Below are 19,216 nucleotides of genomic sequence, written 5' to 3'. Positions count from 1 at the left end.
GTTGTCTTCTAGGCATCTGTCCTTAAGAGTGGGCACCGTGTTTCTTTGGTGAGGACAAACAATGGCATAGTTGAGAATTAATTCCTAACCTCTCTGTTTTCTGTAGGAAGTAGAAGCACTATTTAAAGGAGATAACTTACCAAGATTTATAAACTGTGAATTTGCCTATAATGATAATTGGTTTATTACATTTGAAACAGAAGCAGATGCACAACAGGTAAGCTCTTCCTCCCCTTACCTCCCACCCTGTTCTGCCACAAAGGACAGAGTTTACCAGTATTTAGCAGTCAGTACATAGTGGGACTAAACGTGGGCACGGAGATTACGATCACATGTGGTGTTGAGTGTGAACATAAGGTGCAGGGAAATCAGGTTGAAGAAACCTAAAAAGGTGTATGTGTAGACAGTTTTGTAGCGATGTGAAAAGCATAGACGTTATTTTCTAAGGACATGTAAGACAGGCAGCCTAGGAAAACTGGTTCTTTTCTTATCTCTGTACAGATAAAGGTTTTAATATTTGGAAAAGTGTTTGGGAAGTTTGAACCTAATTCTAACTTTCCCTGGGCAGCCTTGTATTACAAGGTGCTTGAAAAGGCATTGAGAAGCTCTGTGAGAGGCATGGAGTTCAGACGGCTCCCTGCCCTTGAAGGAAGCATCATATTCATGGGAAACTCTAGCCTGTGTGAAGGAATGGCAGTAGAGTGTGAGGCGTTAACACGTTTGAGGCTGCTGTGGGTTCAGAAGAGAGAAATGAGAATCTGAAAGATGGGTCTTAACTGGATGGAAGGGAAAGAAGGACTAGGAGGAGCAAGGTGATGGGAGGTGAGAAAAGGCAGGTCTGTGGGGCAGGTGCAAGCCCCCCTTACCTGAGTGGGGAATATGGCCTGAGGCTGAGTCACATGGGTCAGAGCCTTTGGAGTTATGTAGGAGAATTTGGAGCAGAATCAGGAGCTTCACAAATAATGACTTTTGAATATTGCGATCCTAATCCTTTCATTTCCTAAACTGTAATTCCAAGTTCATATTGGGGTTATTACTAGGACCTTGGTATCCATTGTTTTCCCAGGTAAGGATTCTTAGCCTATGATCTGTGAGATGCTTTTATGGTTTCTATTAACACTTACAAAATTTTATACACATACTGTCATAAGAATTTTTTTCCTTTTTTTTCTTTTTTATTGATGTATAGTCAATTTACTATATTACATTAATGAGAATTTTGGATAGGGGCTCCATAGCTCTTATCAGGATCTTTTAAGGAATCTGGGGGGACCCAAAAAGGTTAAGAATCACTGTGCTAGGTCCTATCCACCATATTTTAACTATATAATTGCTTATTTGAGGTGCTGAATTAATTATAGGTTCATCTTATTTATAAAATTAACACAATGGTGTTATGAATGATTTTGTCTTCAGGCTTACAAATATCTGCGAGAAGAAGTCAAAACTTTTCAAGGAAAACCAATTAAGGTAAGCAAGACCATTGGTTATACTTTATCTGCAAACCAGTGTCCTTAAGTGTTCTAAGAGAAACTTACATGTTTTCAAACAGGCACGGATAAAAGCGAAGGCAATAGCTATAAACACATTTTTGCCAAAGAATGGCTTTAGACCTCTGGACATGAGCCTCTACACACAGCAGCGCTACACCGCATCGTTTTACTTACCTCCAGTCTACAGCCCCCAGCAGCAGTTTCCTCTCTACAGCCTGATCGCCCCCCAGACATGGTCAGCGACACATAGCTATCTTGATCCGCCCTTGGTGAGTCCTGGCTTCACTGGAGCTTCTATGACAACAACCCTGTGGCAGACACTGGGTGCTTTAGAGAATAAGATCTTCCTCTAACAGGGGAAACCAGTACGGATGCCGTTTGCCATAGTAAAACAGGCCTTCAAGTTCTCTGGTGGATTTTCAGTTTAACTGAGAGATAAATATGGAACTGTGTAAAATTTTAAAAACCTTTCCAATAATGAGATCCCGATCCTTTGCCTGGTTTGCCTCCCCTCCTGTCTAGCATTTCCTTTCCTAAGCTGTGTAATCCCTAGAAAAACCCAAAATGTGATTACGAGTTGTAGGCTAGCCGGGGTCCTTCTGAGCACAGAGGGGAACCCAACGGGACATGGTTTGAAGGAGAAAAGGGTGTTTAATAGGCTTCTAACAATCCAGGACAAGTGGAAGACATATAGACAGGCCTCGTTTTATTGCGCTCTGCAGGTACTCCGTTTTTTTGGTTTTCTTTTTTTTACAAATTGCACGTTTTGGCAACCCTGCATTGAGCAAGTCTTTTGGTGCCATTTTTCCAACAGTGTTTGCTCACTTTGTGCCTCTGTGTCACATTTGGTAATTCTCACAGTATTTCAAACTTTTTCATTATAATTATATTTGTCATGGTAATCGGTCATCAGTGATCTTAGACTCACTGAAGGCTCAGAGGATGATTAGCAGTTTTAGCAATAAAGTATTTTTTCATTAAGGTGTGTACATTGTTTTTGTAAGGTATAATACTTTTGTACACTTAGACAATAGGATAGTGTAAACATAATTTTCATGCTCACTGGGAAACCAAAAAGTTTGTGTGACTTGCTTTATTGCAACATTTGCTTTATTGCTGGAACTGAACCCATGGTATCTCTGAGGTCTGCCTGTACTGTCTTATAAGCTTTATTTCTCACACCAGCCCTACAGCTGGCTGGAGTGATTGATTTTTACAGATTTTGGCCTGTTTAAGGCCTGTGGTTAGACTCGATAGATGTGTAATGGATCCATCACTTTTCTCCAGCTGTGCTGCTGTAGATGTTAGCGTGATTGGCGGGCCATGTCTGGCGATTGCAGGAGTCTGATGGAGCGGGATATGAGAATCAGGGCTGCTCTGTGGAGGGTGGGCCATGGGGAGAGTTGTGGTCAAAGAGCAGGAACTGAGTAACCCTGAAGGTATGGCTGTGGCCAAGTCTGGGGATAGTCGGGACCACTGATGATGAGAGGGCAGGCGTGGGGGAGGGAGCATTGGTGCACCTGGGTACCTGGTGCCTGTTTTGCACAGAATGTCAAGATGCGTGTCCAGGAAAGACACATGTCGGACAGGCGACAATTGTGTGACTCTCCGAGTATTTCTGAGCTAAAGCAGAAGCTGAAGCAGGGACTGGGAGGGGAGGTTGGTAAGGTCTGTCAGGGCCAGACCGTCCAGGCCTTGAGTGTGTCCTGAGGCATGAGGGCCAGGAGGATGGATGGGGATGAGGGACAGCCCTCAGGAGCCCAGGGCCAGTGTGGGACGAGAGCAGTGAGCACACAAGGTAGCGCTCCGTCTCTGTTGAGTGAATCCTTATGGTAAGAAAACACACTGCTGTTTTGAAATCCTCACCACGTTCCGTGGAAGTGTACCGAGAGCCATGTAGTTAATGTATCGTGAGCAAGGAAATCTTCAAGGGGAATAGCATCCGTCAATTCTTGGTTGAATGATTCCTCCAAAGGAGTCTCACTGCTGTGCTTGTTTTTCTAATCTCTCTTAATCGTATTTGTCCCTGTCCCAAGTGGGGGCCCTCGCTTCCTGGGTGGTAGTCTGGCCTGCAGCTGGTTCCTTTGATCTGGCTGGGCCGCGTGAGGCCCATTGTAAAACAGACTGCGTCATTTTGAGCAGAAGTGACAAGATGAGGCCTGTTAATTCTCAGCAAGTTGTGTTAAATTACTGTGTTAGCAACCAATTTATTTTTAAACTCTTGAGCAAAATTACTTAAATACCAGGGTTTACATGTAAAATTACAGGTATGAAATGATTCGTCTCAATTGTTCTTATCATGATTTACGATCTTCAAACTCTGGTTCTGGTGTGATAGATGTATTTCTGAATATATGGTAGTTCCTCAGAAGAGCTTTGGAGATCTTAACACAGTTTTTTGGAGGTTTTTTCTTGTTGCTTTTTAATTTATTTTTGGCTGCATTGGGTCTTCGTTGCTGCGCGCGGGCTTTCCCTAGTTGTGACGAGCAGGGGCTACTCTTCATTGCTGTGTGCAGGCTTCTCATTGTGGAGGCTTCTCTTGTTACTGAGCACAGGCTCTAGGTGCATGGGCTTCAGTAGTTGCGGCTCACGGGCTTAGTTGCTCCGCGGCATGTGGGATCTTCCCGGACCAGGGATCAAACCCGTGTCCCCTGCATTGGCAGGCAGATTCTTAAGCACTGTGCCACCAGGGAAGTCCCTAACACGGTTTTTTTTTTAAATAAATTTATTTATTTACTTAGTTATTTATTAATTTTTGGCTGCATTGGGTCTTCGTTGCTGTGCTCGGGCTTTCTCTAGTTGCAGCGAGCGGGAGCTACTCTTCGTTGCAGTGCTCAGGCTTCTTATTGTGGTGGCTTCTCTTGTTGTGGAGCACAGGCTCTAGGCGTGCAAGCTTCAGTAATTGTGCCACGTGGGCTCAGTGGTTGTGGCTCTTGGGCTCTGGAGCACAGACTCAGTAGTTGTGGTACACAGGCTTAGTTGCTCTGTGGCATGTGAGATCTTCCTGGACCAGGGCTCAAACCTTTGTCCCCTGCATTGGCAGGCAGATTCTTAAGCACTGTGCCACCAGGGAAGTCCCTAACACGGTTTTAACTGCATCTTTCTCCCTCAGCATTTCCCTTTTATTGCTTTCATTTTCTTTTTCAAAATTTGGAATGATTTGTTTTGGTCTTAAAGCTGTTTTTAATCATCCTATTACAGCTTTTGGTTAGCTCTAGTCAAGAGGAATTGCCGGCTTTTTGTCTTTTCCTTTTCCCCAAACAAGGAGTGGCCTATTTGTATCTCTCAATTTAGTGAAAATGTAAGGTCGGAACTGGATGGCACCAAGGAGTTAAATGCCTTTGAATCCATCAGGGAATGTTGTTTATACAGAAATTGTGTGAAACCACATGTTCAGAATCCAGAAAACAGGAGTGATCGCTCTTTTCATGATTTTTAAAAACTATTTCAACACTAAGTTCTATCTTTTTTTTGTTGTGACTAGATTTTTTAGTAGTTGGCTGATATTTAAAATTCTGTACTTAATTTTTTTAATGTTTTAAGATTATATTTAGGATTGTATCTTTTAAGGGCACTGTGACCCTGTTTAATTTTCTTCTGACATATATGTCAGTATATGTTTATGAAGTATATCCCCATAAATTGTGACTTGGGACATAATTGTTAATGACCTGAAAATATCGTGATACTCAGCAAGACTTGCATGCAGGTGAGGCTAAAAGGGCACTCTCAAAGGCTGTGATTGTGAAATAGATCCCTAAATGCCCCCAAGATTGAGAGCTTTGATGGATTTTATTGAAGTCATCAGGAATGAAGAGTTGTTGACTTGATGTCGGCACATCGTGGGTGTCAGTCCGGGCACTGGGCTGAGAGTGTGGGATCGCGTGCTCAGCCTGTACTCAGCACCGGGCGAGGCGGGGTGGGGGCAGACGCTTCTCTCCACACGTGTGAGGCGGCTTCCTCATGGGGCTGTTGTGAGGTCTCGGCCCCAGCCTGGATCAAGAAGTCTTGGCCATTAGCAGTAGTTCTACCCAGTGCTCTTCTCCACGGCAAGCACTGCAAGTATGACATGGAATGTCAGCGACCAGTGTTAACCAGCCTGAAGTCTGTTTGTTTTTAATGAATCTAGGTAACGCCATTTCCAAATACTGGATTTATAAATGGGTTCACGTCTCCAGCCTTCAAACCTGCAGCATCTCCTCTGACTTCACTCAGACAATACCCTCCAAGGAGCAGGCAAGTCCCGTGAGGGGTTGAAAGGCTGCTATTTCCCCAGGGTTTGTAACAAGAGGTCGCTGCCACATTGTATATTTTCAAAGCAAAGCAAAAGCAAATGTGTTAAACCTCCGTCATTCTCACCATTTGGGTGAGTCACACTAAGTGAAGAGGCTGTTCTGTGCTGGCTAATGGTAGATTTGACCACCAGTAATGTCCACCAGGAGTAAAACGACTCAAGGTGTGGAATTCCATTCTGTGAGCATTAAAGCCTGAAATGCGTGTTGCAACGCCTACGTAGAGGGTAGACTCGTGAGACAAAGGCTTCTGGGACAGCTTGCATCTGCATGTGCCTGCTTTTAATTTAGACCTGGGCTACAGCCCAGCAGAACGTCCATACTGCATTTAGATTTGCATTATCAGACATATTATGAACTAACTATTCTAAGTAACATTTTTAATATTTTTCCTAAAAAGAAAGCACATTTTAGCTTAGCCATTTCTGCATTAGCATGCTCTTTTCATAATGCCATGATCATTTTAGAACTGAGCGTATACAAACATTTTATTTACAGGAATCCTAGTAAATCTCATCTGCGCCATGCCATTCCCAGTGCAGAGAGAGGGCCCGGGCTGTTAGAAAGTCCTTCGATATTTAACTTCACTGCGGACCGGTTGATGAACGGTGTGCGGAGCCCACAAACGAGGCAGACGGGTCAGCCTCGAGCTCGGCTACAGAACCCTCCAGTCTACGCCAAGAGAGACGCGGGGCCCGGGCGGGTGGAACAGAGCAGCCTCGAGTCCTCTCCGGGCTTAGGTAGAGGGAGGTGAGTGTTCACAATTTCATTTGGACAGGTACTGTGTACTTAGAAACTATTCGTAGTGTCAGATTCCATTAATTCAGATGTGTTTTATAATCATTATTTTCAAGTCCATCACAGAAAATCAAATGGAAGGCTGTAACCATCCAAGGTTTTATATAATTACTCAGGGGTGTTACTTTTAGAGCAGAGACTTGACCAGTTCCATCTTTGTGGTAACAGGACACTGTTCAGTGGGAACTGAGGGTGGGCCAGGCTGCCTTGGGTCACAGTCATTATGTGTGGAGAGCTGAACGGACAGCCTGCCCCCCCCCCCCGCCCCCCCGGTGGCATGTCAGGAAGGACGTGCGCTCCAGCACACATCTAGCGTATCTAGCGTGGGCTCAGCCTCCATAAGCTTTTCCTGTTGTAAACCCACTTTGAAACCTGTAAGTGAAGACTGCTTTTCTGAGTATTATGTACGGAGGACATGGTCTGCCTCCAGGAGCTCCTTCTGGCGGGGGGTGTGTGCTCCCGGTGCGGTGGGAGCGGGAGGGACCCCATGCGGCTCCGTCTTCGCAGTCAGGCCTTGCTGGGCCCATCAGGGGTGGAATTGGTCAAGATTATTTCTAAATTCCTTTTCAACTTACATAATACGGGCCCTTAGGGAGTCTTTGCGTTCAGCTGAAATGACAAAGGGTAAATAAATAAAAATGAAATTATAAATGGGAATTAATGTGTGAACTGTTAGGCCACGGAAGCCCGTCCGGGCAGTGAAGTGTCTTGGTGCCTTTGGGCCTGCCGTGACATCCACTAAGTAGGTGGGGTTGTTGCTGCGGTTTAAGCTGCTGTGCAGGGAACGGCGCCAATGCTGGCGGGTCAGACTCTGGATGTTGGAAATGTGCCTCAGGAACTGTGGAGTGGAAGGCTGGCAGATGGGGAGAGGAAGTGCTTGGCGCTCAGAAACCCCATGTGGTTCACTGGAGTGAGGGCCAGGGGTGCAGGAGTGGACTAGGCTACTTGGGAGCTTTTCCTTTTGATGATAAATTGGATAGATTGTCATTACCATTTTTTAACAATTCACCTTTATAGCTCAGTGTCACACTTTACATATCTTGCCACTCCAACTGAATGGATATTCAAATGTTCATATCGTAACAAAAATTCTAAATGGGAAAATTCCTTCAATAAATATTTTCTTTACCTATCTAGACCTCAATTTTACTTCTTTACTATAAATTTTTTTTTGTTTTGCTTACACTTCTTAAGGTTGGGATTTTAAAATCAAAAGTCTCTATAAAAGATTACAAAGTCATGAAGACTGAATGTGTCTGCACATACTGTGCTCAGTGAAATTATGTTTCAAATGGGAAAAGTTAACAGTCTTCTGCTTTCCTCTCCTCTAGGAAAAATTCCTTTGGTTACCGGAAGAAACGGGAGGAGAAGTTCACAGTGAGTACATCAGGCCTGTGCCACTTTCACAAGATGTTTAAACCTAGCTTACACTAAACAAACCTGAGATTTAATTAAGATGTGAGAAGGAGCTTTTCAAAAGAGATTTTCTCGTAATGTGGTGTCCGCTAGGTGATAATAGACCTTGTTTTGATGCTCTAAAGAGGAGGTGGTGGTGGCTGGTTTCCTGAGGAACTGCTGGCACCTGTGTGTCCTATGCGGCACATAGGTGCACCCAGGAGTGCATCATGCATATATGTGGTCTGTTTACACTTGTCCAGATGAGTGCTTTCTGTGTGGGTGACCAGGTAGTGTACTTTGAAATTACCGGAATCACGAGAGTGGACAAGCAGAATAAACTTCTCTCACGTAGGAATTAGCTCATCAGTATTTTTCATTCAAAATATTTTACTCTGTATCCACTGTGTAGAAAGCATTGTTGATTTTTGCTGCATGTAACTTACGGTCAGGACAAACCCAAAATAAGTGATGGGTTTATGTGAGTGGTAAGTAAGTATAGGAGATGTGGTTGTGTCTGCTTAGGGTGATTGACCAGCTCCCCCTCTGGGTGGTGCTCTGCAGGGCTCTGATGAGGGGAGAGCGTGGGCGGTGTGCATGTAGACGTGGGCTCTCGTAGAGCTCCACATTCAGGGCCTGGAAAAGGCCTTGAGACAGTTCTTGGTCTGGACCCCAAGCCATTGAGTGTGTACATTCTCATTACTGTATTTGCCTAGAACTTAGAAAGTGCAAATTGGTAGTAAATGAACACCCTAATTTTACCATGTTGGTCAGTTCAGTCTAGTTTTTGGTGACCCTATGGTAAGGCAGTTTATATCAGTTAGTTCCAGTTGGAATGCATGAATTCCTGTTATTTGGACTAACAAGACAGGCATCTGACTATCTCTTCAGGTACTAGTTACCCTGCAGGAATCATTGCCCCCAGTCACTGCATTACCTGCAAAGGTGAAATGTTTTCCTATTGCCATTTCCATTTCATCCTGTTCTGTGTTCCTGATCTGCGTGTTCATACCTGGAACCACTCAGATGCCCACACATGTGGCTCAGGTGTGTGTACTCGACAGTGAGCCCATTGCTGCACTGGGTGTTCTGAACACCTGAGAAGCTTGGGGGCAGGTCGCAGATGTGTGAGCAGGTGGCCTGGCCACGCCCTCGGGACCAGGGCTTGACATTCATGCCTTGCCTTAAGCCATTCAGACCCTAAAAACGTTAAACATTGCCTCTTTTCTTCCTGAAAGTTGATACTTAGTCAATTTTTTGTCAGGTCTTTCTTCCTAGAAACGCTTATCTTCTGAAAAGCTGGGCTCACCTCAGAAACATGCAGATGTTTAAAATAAAGCCTCTAAAAATTGTTTTGAGATGAGCATAACCTAGAGCATGCTGAACTACAGGGCACGCTGTAGCCACATGGCTACCTGTGCAGCCTGGTTCAGAGGGCACACACACGAGCAAGGTAGGCAGCCCTCAGACACCTACGCCAAGGAGAAGACATGCAGCAGGAGGCCCAAAGGAGAGGTGGGCTGTGCTCAGCGTGGATCCGATTTCATCCTTAACCTGCTCTCACTTGAGCTGTAACAGATCTTCTGTAGATTTTACTTCTGTAGGGATAATCTTCCAGTTGGTATAAGTTTCTGGGAAATCTTGGCCTTTCAAGTTAAGTGAGCCCCACGAGAGCATTGCTTCCAGTCCAAGTAGCCCACCATTCAACTAAAAATGCCTGTGTTCTACCTAATACAAACTCATTTCCCCGTTCTGTTCCTTGTCTGTTTCAGCCAAGGAACTGGATGTTACAGAATGACTCCTACCTAGCAGGTTGACTAAAAGTGTTTCAATAAAAGTATATCACTGCCTTTCTTCTGAGACTCCTGCCTTTCTCTTTGGCTTATAAGTTTTACTTGGGTATTATTTTGCTGAGTTTACTTACTTTTTTGAAGTCAGGGAATGTGATAACAGTCTCATATTAAATCATGCTTTTACATACTGATCTAAAAATATAAGGTGTTTCAGTAAGTTAATTTTCAGGTAACTGAAGCCCCTCCCTTTTAAAAATAGAAGGTGTTTCAGTAAGTTAATTTTCAGATAACTGAAGCCCCCTCCCTTTTTTGTTAAACTTTTTTTAATGGAAATCTTTGTGAAATTTTTTACGTAAGTTGTACAGAGTTGAGAGAGTGGCTTTTGTTTTCTTTTACTTTCTCTTTTATGACTTAGATCACAGACTCTGCTGCGATAACACAAAACTTGTCTGGAGGTGAATAAGTTTAATGTCGAGACTTAGGCTCTTGTGCGTCTGTCACTTTGCTGTGCCCCACTGGTCTCTGTCGGCTGCCGGGGGTCTGGGTGTCCTACACACGCAGCTCTTACTGGCGTGTTTGACCGTGGCCAGGAGCAGCCCTGAGGTTTCGTCTTTTCAGCTCTGCTCTCATGGTCGAAGTTGCCTGACAGATGACCTTTGATAGGTGACCAAGTCGGCGGGGTTGGATTGGCCATCCGTTTCTCCAGACAGGTGTGGACCTTCGAAGACTAGGGAGCGAGTGTTTGCATCGCTCACCTGCGGTATTTCTGAGCCCCTCCTACCCAGCCGCCCCAGGGCGACTCCACGGTGTTCTTCTCTTTCAGAGGAGTCAGACTCAGTCTCCAACACCACCCAGGCCGCCCTCCCCGAGCTTTGAATTAGGCCTCTCCAGCTTCCCCCCACTGCCTGGGGCGGCGGGGCATTTGAAGACGGAGGACTTGTTTGAGAACAGGCTGTCTGGCTTGCTCACAGGATCGTCCAAAGAAAGGGTAAGCTATCCCAAGCCTGATGCTCACTCACCGCTGGCGTCCCGCTCTTTACATGTGTGCTTTTTTCACATGCGGAAGAGGTTTATGAGGATAAGTGATTGCAGAGGCCACATAGGTTTTGAGTGGTACGGTCAGAGGTGGAGCCCTGCACTGGTGTGCTGTACAGACACTCACTCACCCAGAAACTCAGGTTGCATTTTTATTCTTGCTATTCACGATCTGCTTTTATTTTACAAGTCAGCAGAATAAAAAAGAAAAATCTGAATTATACCAGAAGTAACATGTTTTTAATAATCTACATGAATAACCAGAAGCCCAGAGCAACTTTATATTATGGGTGGCTGTCGTCGAGCTCTGTGGTATTCATGCCTCTGCAGTGATTACATCCCGGGAATCAGCAAGTGCTGCAAGAGCCCGGGGGCTCCCCGTGGCCCTGCTGCAGTCGACAAGCAGACCAGGGCAGAGGTGGCCAGAATGCCTCATCCAGCGCCTGCTGAGTTCTCACCCTGGCGCTCCACCACGGCCACCCACTGTGTCTTTCTCCAGTGGGAACCCACCCACCAGCACCCTGCCTACTGCTCGAAGACCTAAGGAGTCAGAACCCCTGGCCTCTGGGTTGGGGAAGGCACTGCCCTGCAGACCGTGTCCAGACCGTCTACACCTGCAGAGCCCCCACAGGGGTGGGGTCGCCCCTCAGTACCAGGCGGGGTCATGGTGGGATTTATAAAGCCAGGTCTTTAGTTGTCTTCATACTAGTGTGTGGTTACTGCTCCCATTTTTAGCCTTCAAGGTTGAGAGGATTCCAAGACCCTGTATTTTGGAGAGAGAAGCACTTATTAAATGTGACATGTCTTGTGCGTTATTGTCAGTCTTAAATTCTGAGTTATCAGTGCCCCATGGAATGATGTTAGAGACCCTGAGTCCTGGCTTCACCCTGACCTTACTCCCCTTGGGGATGGGCAGGGGAAGAGAACAAGCAGGCCTCCACCCCATTTCAAAAACAGTATTTTGTTGTTGTTGTTTTTAATTTTTACTGTTTTTTACATTGTGATTTTGTGTAAAATCTATTTTGAAGAGAGAATTGCTACTTTTTTTTTTTTTTTTTTTTTTTTTTTTGCGGTACGCGGGCCTCTCCCGTTGCGGAGCACAGGCTCCAGACTCGCAGGCTCAGCGGCCATGGCTCACACGGGCCCAGGCGCTCCACGGCATGTGGGAGCTTCCCGGGCTGGGGCACGAACCTGTGTCCCCTGCATCGGCAGCCGGACTCTCAACCACTGCGCCACCAGGGAAGCCCGAGAATTGCTACTTTTAAGAAGCCTGAGCCCAATTCCAAGTGGAAGAGACTGTGTCCCTGCTTCTTGGTGAAGTGCTCGGCGGCTCTGTGGGGCCCTGGGAGGCCTCCGACGGGAGGGGGGCGGTCTCGGGCGTGCTCTGGACGTGAGGGAGCTTTTACAAGGAGGAGGTGTTTTCCATGCCTGTGTTTCCACCAGCCTTGAGCACAAAATCGTGAGAGGTGATGGTTCTCAGGGGCCCCATGTCTCCATCACCACCACCCTCGCCCCATGGTGGGGGGCAGTGCTATTCCCTCCATCTCACTCCCTCCAGAACCTCTTACTTCTGAACTTTTTATCTGCTTTGAAAAGTGAGATTTTGAGAAAACGCTTGTTTGCAGTTAGTCTCCCTTCCAGTTCTTTATTTGCTCTGCTGCCTTTTTTTTGTTGTTGTTAATTAACAGAAGGCTACATGTGTGAGTGGTTACTGCTCATGGGGCTGGCATTCTCCAGGTGTTTGCCTTAAACAGACTAAGCCTCAGTTTCGTTCCCTGTTAAATCAGGAGAGTTAACACACTGCTTTCAGGGGCTGCTGGTGAATTCAGGTGGGAACTGATGTCAGCACCTGCACCCCTCAAGGCACTCAGGTTTATTGGGATGGAGCTGTAACCTTGTTGGTTTTCCCTGTAAAAACGGGTGAGCCGTACTGGATTGTGCTGGGGACTCTACATTCACAGATCACGTGCCAGGCGGTGCTGGGCACTGGGGTGTCAGATGGGTGGAGGTTTCAGTACCTGTTCAGGTGGGAAAGCAGGCTTGCAGGCAATCGTGCTCATGCACAGAGGGAGGCCTCAGATCGGTGAGATGTCTGCCAAGAGGAAGGGGAGACCGGGGGCTGCTTCCCGGCCACAGTGTGTCCAGTTGTACTCCGGGCTGGCCCACCCTTGCTCCCAGGAGGACGGCGAAGCCGGTACCATCGGTGTATGTTTAAGATCATTGAGAAAGATCTGATGGACGTGCCTCTATGCGGTGATAAACTGTTTTTGATGGTTTCAGAGCCTGAACGCAGACGCAAGCACGAACACTCTCCCCACGGTGCCCCCCCGAGAGCCCTCAGTGCCCTGTGCCGTGTCCACAGCCTGCGAGCGTGCCCCCTCCCCTGCCCACCCGCCCGAGTAAGTCCACCTGCACCTGATGCCCGCACCCCGTGCTGTGCTCACTGCGGGGCTGCCCGCGGGGCCCGGATGTTCACGTGTCTGCCTGGTGGCGTCTTTCCAGGGATCCCAAGGTGGTGGAGAAGCAGAAGGAAACCCCGAGTGTGGACAGACCTCCTCCCACCCTGAGCACGACTGCAAGTAAATCGGTGCAGGTGGACGGCGCCGTCTCGGTATGTCGGGGGCAAGGATGTGGAGGGGCTCCCTGGAGCAGTGGCCGCCTGTGTGCACACTGCGCTTTCTGTGCAGGGTACCCTGGGCATTTGCTGATGATTGTAACTAACCGATCTGGCTGTTCGTCGTCCCTGCAGCCGTGGGTCATCTTGTTCAGGGTCAGTAGAGTGAGGCTGTCGCCCGAGGAGCCACAGCTTCCAGTTCCTGTGCCCCTAGGACTTAGGGTGGTCCAAGGGTGGATCAGAGGGACGCCCACCTCCCACCCCGCCCGGGTCCACACAGGCCTACCGCCAGCTCCTCTTCCTCTCTCCTCCCCTGGGCGCTCAGTCCAGCTTTTTAAATTCTGATTTGTGTTGTCCCTAGTTTGATCTTGGGTGGGCCTTTATCGTTTAGATTTGGGAGTTAAACCCTTATTGTCTGCTAGGTTGAATCTTTAAAGAAAACTTTTTTATAGGTTAAAATTATTTTTAAGTTACAAATGGTTGATGGAGGTGACAGCCTTCTAAATGTCCTCATCTGTCATTTAGCCTTCATGCTTCCACTTACCTGAAAACCCTACTTTTTTGTTGTTGTTACCTCTGACTTTCCTGCAACCACACCTCCAGCCCTCTGTAGTTTGCAGTGTGTACAAATGCTTTGCAGAGACAGCTGTTGAAGGTCACCCATAAGTGACAGCCGGACCTCTTCCTGGGTCCAGGAGGCCTGCTCTGTGCCGAGGCAGATTGTCTGGCAGGGAGAGCAGATGCTGCTTCTGTGTTTTTCTAGGGTGTCTGCTGTCTGCCGCCTTTCAGGCTCGTATGTGGCTCAGAAGTGATTACAGGCCAGAGGCTGGAAAGAGTTCAGTCGGCACTTTTCATCTCCATGCCTTTTCTAGTTTTAACCATTTTTACAAGATATTTCTAGAGTATCTTGGAGGGAAAGTTGTGCTGTAGGGGAACCTCAGTTGTTGAAATGTAGGAATTCTTTATTTAAAATAATTTTGAATGTGGTTACAGTTGAAACCTTTTTTTACGTCTACCTCAAGTGAACCTTATTTTCGCATGTTGTCATATAATCCCAGAGCTGTGTCTGTTTCCCAGGAATTGCGAAAACCCAGCTACGCAGAGATTTGTCAGAGGACGAATAGAGAGCCACCATCTTCCCCGTTGCAGCCCCAGAAAGAACAAAAGCCAAACACTGTTGGTTGTGGGAAGGAAGACAAGAAGCTCGCCGAGAGAGAGCCCTCTGCCCCCAAGTCCAGCCCAGGACCACCCAAAGACCAGAGGAGACCGCCAGGCCGCCGGCCCTCTCCCCCAGCCTCGGGGCGGCGTCTGCACAGAGAACAGAGCCCCCCACCCAGGTCCCCTCAGTGAGCGCCGAGGTCTGGGAGGGCTTCGAGGAGCTGAGGTCGCCACAACTAAGCACTGTCCTGCTCGGGATGTGAGTGAGCCGCTGGTTAGGAGCTTGCAGTGTAGAAGAGGCCTACAAGGTGCCTGCAAGTTATTTTTCTTCTATGAGTCGGATTTCCCCCCTCTTGAAAAAAATCTATTTTTCAGGATTTAATTAATATAAACCTTATTTTAGGTTGGTGCTTAACTGGAGGTGATGCATAAGTCTGATTTTTTTCAGGATAGAAAATGCATTTATCCTAACAAATTGATATTTTTTATTAAGCCTCCATGTGGCTATGAGTGCAAGCTATATATATATATAGTGAGTTTTTCTAAATTAAGCGGAACTATGCTACTTCATTTTTTAAAATAACTGGTTAGCAAGTGTGTATCTCTGAGATGTCCAGACTGCCGGGTGAGGCTGAGGACCGTGGAATTGAGGGCATGAGGCGATGCTGTGAGTGTATCTTGGGGAAGGGACGGGGTCCAATGGCGCCACACGCTGGCCTGGGAGTTGTCCTTTCATTCAGAAGCCTAACAAGTGGTTCTAGCATTTTTTAAGTAGAGCCCATTTTTGGTCCACTGGGCAGAGTAACCCCGCAGAGCACCGAGAGTCCTGATGTCCTGCCAGCAAGTAACCAGCTCCTCACTCCAGTCTCAAGTGGCTGTTATGTAAGATAAACTCAAAGCACATTGTGAATAGAACTTAAATGGAACATAAACTTTGTTGCCCACTGACATGTTACCACGAAATTGTACCCTGATGTTTTGCTCCCGAGAGCAGGTGGGGAGGACATGGAGCCCGGCTCCCTCGTCTGCCCCAGTCTGCCCCACCTTACCCCTCCCGGGGTGCCTTTCCGAACCTCTGCACACGGCACACAGATCGTGGGAGAAGGTGTTTGTGGTGCCCTCTGGTGTTGGAGGATCCAAGTTCCTCTCTCTTTACCTCCAAGACAGGGTCTGTGATCCCTTCTCTAAGTGCTGCTCTCCAAGAACACGCATGCACTAAAGCTAGCAGTTGATAATAAACATAAATTATTTTGTTTTAAAATGCCTAAATTTTTTCTTTAAGTATTCTAAGCAGCAGACATTAAAATAAGAATATTTCCTGCTAAATGTAACCATACAGTTTATTCCACAAAATGTTATTTAACAAGACTAAGGTTTTTTCTTTTTAAAAAAGAGATTATTTCCATCCAATATTTAAAGACTTGAATTTTATTTAAACTTGAAAATGACTTTGCCTTAACTTTTGTATATGACAGCTTAGAGTTCCTGAGACCGGCCTGTGTTGGCGTGAGTGGGGTCTGCTGTCACGGTGTTACTGGGTAAGCACTGTAGGAAGAGCAAGCAGTCATGTTTGTAATTTACCTGGAAGATCTTACACAGTTGATCTTTTTTCAGACTGTTGAAAAATCCTGTAAATGCAAATAGTCGATACTGTATTAAATATGTGCACTTGGGCGTGTGTGCTTTGCTTGTACAGTTGTAAATAATCAGAACATATTAAAAAGGTACCCTAAAGAGAAAAAGCTGATAAAAATTGATATATTATAAATGTTGCTATTGACCTGGATGTAGATAAACTCAGTGTTGTGGTTTGAATATTATTTTAATTTGTTGAGGTTTTTTCTTTTTCTCTTATACTGGTGTGCTGAACTGATTCTGCCTCTTTGCTGCTGTGAAAGGGAGATGGAAAGTTTTACTAAAACGTTCGAATATTTTCATGCTCTTCTTAAACATATGTAAGTATGTACTAATCACAGCTAATGTTGAAAGGGTTTTTGAGGTATAATCTGGAAAGTGGAAACTGGCAGGGTCTTCAAGTGAAAGTAAAAAATAATCTACTTAAAATTACAAATAGCTAATAGGCATAATCTGCCTGCCAGAGGAAAACAAGCCCATCTCCTTCAGAGCAGCGTCTTTATTCAAATACCTGGACACCCACACAGCGTTCCTATCTGCAAATGCCTGTTAAAAGGAACAGGGGAATTAATTTCTTTGTAGTTTTGAAATTGCTGACTGAAAAAATCAGAAATAATTGACCTCTTACACCCAAACTAATGAGTACTGTAGAAGGAGCTGGAAAGGCCAGCTCTGAGCCCCCGGGATCCCATGACATGGCGGTCTCTGCTGGAGGAGGGAGCGATGCTGTCAGCACCATCCCCGAATCCCAAACCCTGTGCAGCCCAGACACTGGTTTTTAATAGTGGCAGATCCTTTCCCTGGAGGCAGGTGTGGGGGGCCAGCTGTGCTGTCCGCCCTTTGTGTGACCAGGGTGGAGCTGTGCGTGCAGCTGGGATGAAGGTGACCGTGACGGCAGCCGGGCCCAGCCAGGTGGCATGGCCGGCCGGGCACATGAGGCCTATGCTCCCGCAGCCGAGTTAAGACTTCACTCTGATGTGATTTTTATAGCATTTTTTTTTAATTAAGCAAGGGCGATATGCCAAAGAGCTATATAATGTCCCCCAACCTCCACCTTTCTGATATTCCTGAGGTTTTCCACTCAGAAAAGCACAGGGGGTGCACAGTGGGAAGCTGTGGCACCAGCCCACGGGCAGCCCCGCCATGCACAGCTGGTGTCTGGCTTCGTCCGTGTAAAATATAACTCTTTCCTTTCCCCTGGCAGTACCTCAAGGTACAGAGTCAGAGACACAGCATCACAAATGGCATTTTAACTTGGACAATTGTGTGATGATACTTGTCATTTGGAGAGATAAGAATGAGAACCCAGCCCCGTTTCACCAAACATGAATTCAAGAAAAGTCGTTGATTTTTAAGAGTCCGTGTCATCATGTTTCTGATCAGGCCCTCTTGTAACTGCATCACTGGTTGTCACTAGTGGTGGCAAGAAACCTGTCAAGTTGCCACATGGTCAGGGCCACCACGGTGCCGTGTGGAGGCCAGTCTGGGGCCTCGCGGGCCTCAGGGGCAGGTACGACCCGTGTCTGCATCTGCGTCCGCGGGGAGCGGCGGACAATCGGCCTGAAGGAGCGGCCACGGCACCAGCTCGCAGGAGGGCAGTGACGCGGACGCCTCGCCAGGGCTTTTATTTCTGTTCTATTTCTTTTCATTAAGACTGGAATCAAGCTTATGTGTAAACTATTGGTAATTTAAGTTTCCTTTGTGTCATTCAGTGTAAAACTGTCTAATTTGAAAAAATGTAGGTTATGAAAAATAAAGATTTAGGCACTGTTTGGGTTTTCTTTTCATTTTTTTTTAATTAAAATTTTCTTCAAGAATGCACCTTTTTAAAAAAATAGTATTTTGTTTGAACCCATCTGTGTCGTGAGAATGAAATGCGGGTTCCGTCCACCCATGTTTGGATCGTAGCCCGAGTCGTCGCAGCAGGGGCACCATGCCCAGCAGCTCAGTTGTGGGCCTCCAGGGTCGGCCCTCAAGCCAGTGTTCGTGAGGGCACAGTTTGTTAAATTTGAGGTTTACCACAGAAATAAGTATCCCTGTGTCGGGCTCTTGTTTCTCGTATTAAATGGCAACGTCTCAGGAGACATCCCCATAAAGTCACCTGGGGTGGAGGTGGGGCCATCGTGTTCAGATCCTAAGTGAGCCTCAGAAACGGTGATGGACTTCACCCTAAATCAGGGTGACGCCAGCAGTGGTGGTTGGGCCTCCAGCATGTGTTACGTGTGATGGCTGGTCTGCCAGCTGGTGACTGACCCGCGCACCCCCTCCCCCGTGTTTCTACTTGGTTATCCTTCCCTTGTTGATGTGGGCTTCATTGTCTCTGGCTGTTCATTCTTTGTTACATGTTGCAGGTATTTCCTCTCAATCCCTACCAGCTGTCTAAACTCTATTTAGAGTAGCTTTTATCTTACAGTTTTTAATTATGTAGTAAAATTGACCCATCTTCTCCTTTATGGTTGAGTGTCTTGGTCTTGTTTATGAAGTCTCCCTACTCCAGAGCCATGAAGACAATCTCCCTTGATGAATACATGTGTCTTCAGCCCATGTGGAATTGATTGATGTGTGTGTGTGTGTGTGTGTTGTGTGTGTAGTCTGAGGTGAGAACCCAGTTTTACTTTTTGCCATGTGGAAACTTGCCTATTGAGTAGCTCATTACTCCTCCACTGATCCGTGTGCCACTCTTGTTACTTGGTGTTCCCTCCCACCTGCACAGGCAGCTTTTTCTAGCCCCTCTAGTCTGTGCCTCTGGGCTCATTTCTCTGCGGACACCGTGGAATTCCACTCACCCACCATTCTGCCTTCCTAGGAATTTCCTTCGTAGGACTCATCACAAAAATAATTCGATGTGCTCCCTGAAGGTGGGAATCAAGACCGTCTCTGTCACCCTTGTATCCCCTGGTCTCAGTACACTGTCTGCAACATAGTAGAGGCTCAATAAATACCTGTAAAGTTGATGAAGCATCTACTGACTGTGTTCTCCATGCACAGCCCTGGCATAGGAAA

The 19,216-nt window shown here is 46.6% G+C and overlaps 1 protein-coding gene across 1 annotated transcript in view; it reads left to right on the top strand.

The window, feature by feature from the left end:
• Positions 1-15,364, top strand: part of LARP4B (La ribonucleoprotein 4B) — a 56,080-nt gene extending 40,716 nt beyond the window's left edge. The window contains exons 8-17 of the mRNA XM_065872187.1: positions 107-217; positions 1,417-1,470; positions 1,553-1,762; positions 5,623-5,729; positions 6,284-6,535; positions 7,915-7,960; positions 10,595-10,759; positions 13,087-13,205; positions 13,309-13,417; positions 14,498-15,364. Coding sequence (XP_065728259.1) covers positions 107-217; positions 1,417-1,470; positions 1,553-1,762; positions 5,623-5,729; positions 6,284-6,535; positions 7,915-7,960; positions 10,595-10,759; positions 13,087-13,205; positions 13,309-13,417; positions 14,498-14,770 — 1,446 coding nt within the window. The 3' untranslated portion in view covers positions 14,771-15,364. The remainder of the gene's footprint in view (positions 1-106; positions 218-1,416; positions 1,471-1,552; positions 1,763-5,622; positions 5,730-6,283; positions 6,536-7,914; positions 7,961-10,594; positions 10,760-13,086; positions 13,206-13,308; positions 13,418-14,497) is intronic.
• Positions 15,365-19,216: the final 3,852 nt, after the last annotated feature.

This window comes from Phocoena phocoena, chromosome 2 (assembly GCF_963924675.1).
Source record: "Phocoena phocoena chromosome 2, mPhoPho1.1, whole genome shotgun sequence".
Taxonomy (NCBI): domain Eukaryota; kingdom Metazoa; phylum Chordata; class Mammalia; order Artiodactyla; family Phocoenidae; genus Phocoena; species Phocoena phocoena.
This window is presented reverse-complemented; position numbering and strand designations above follow the sequence as displayed.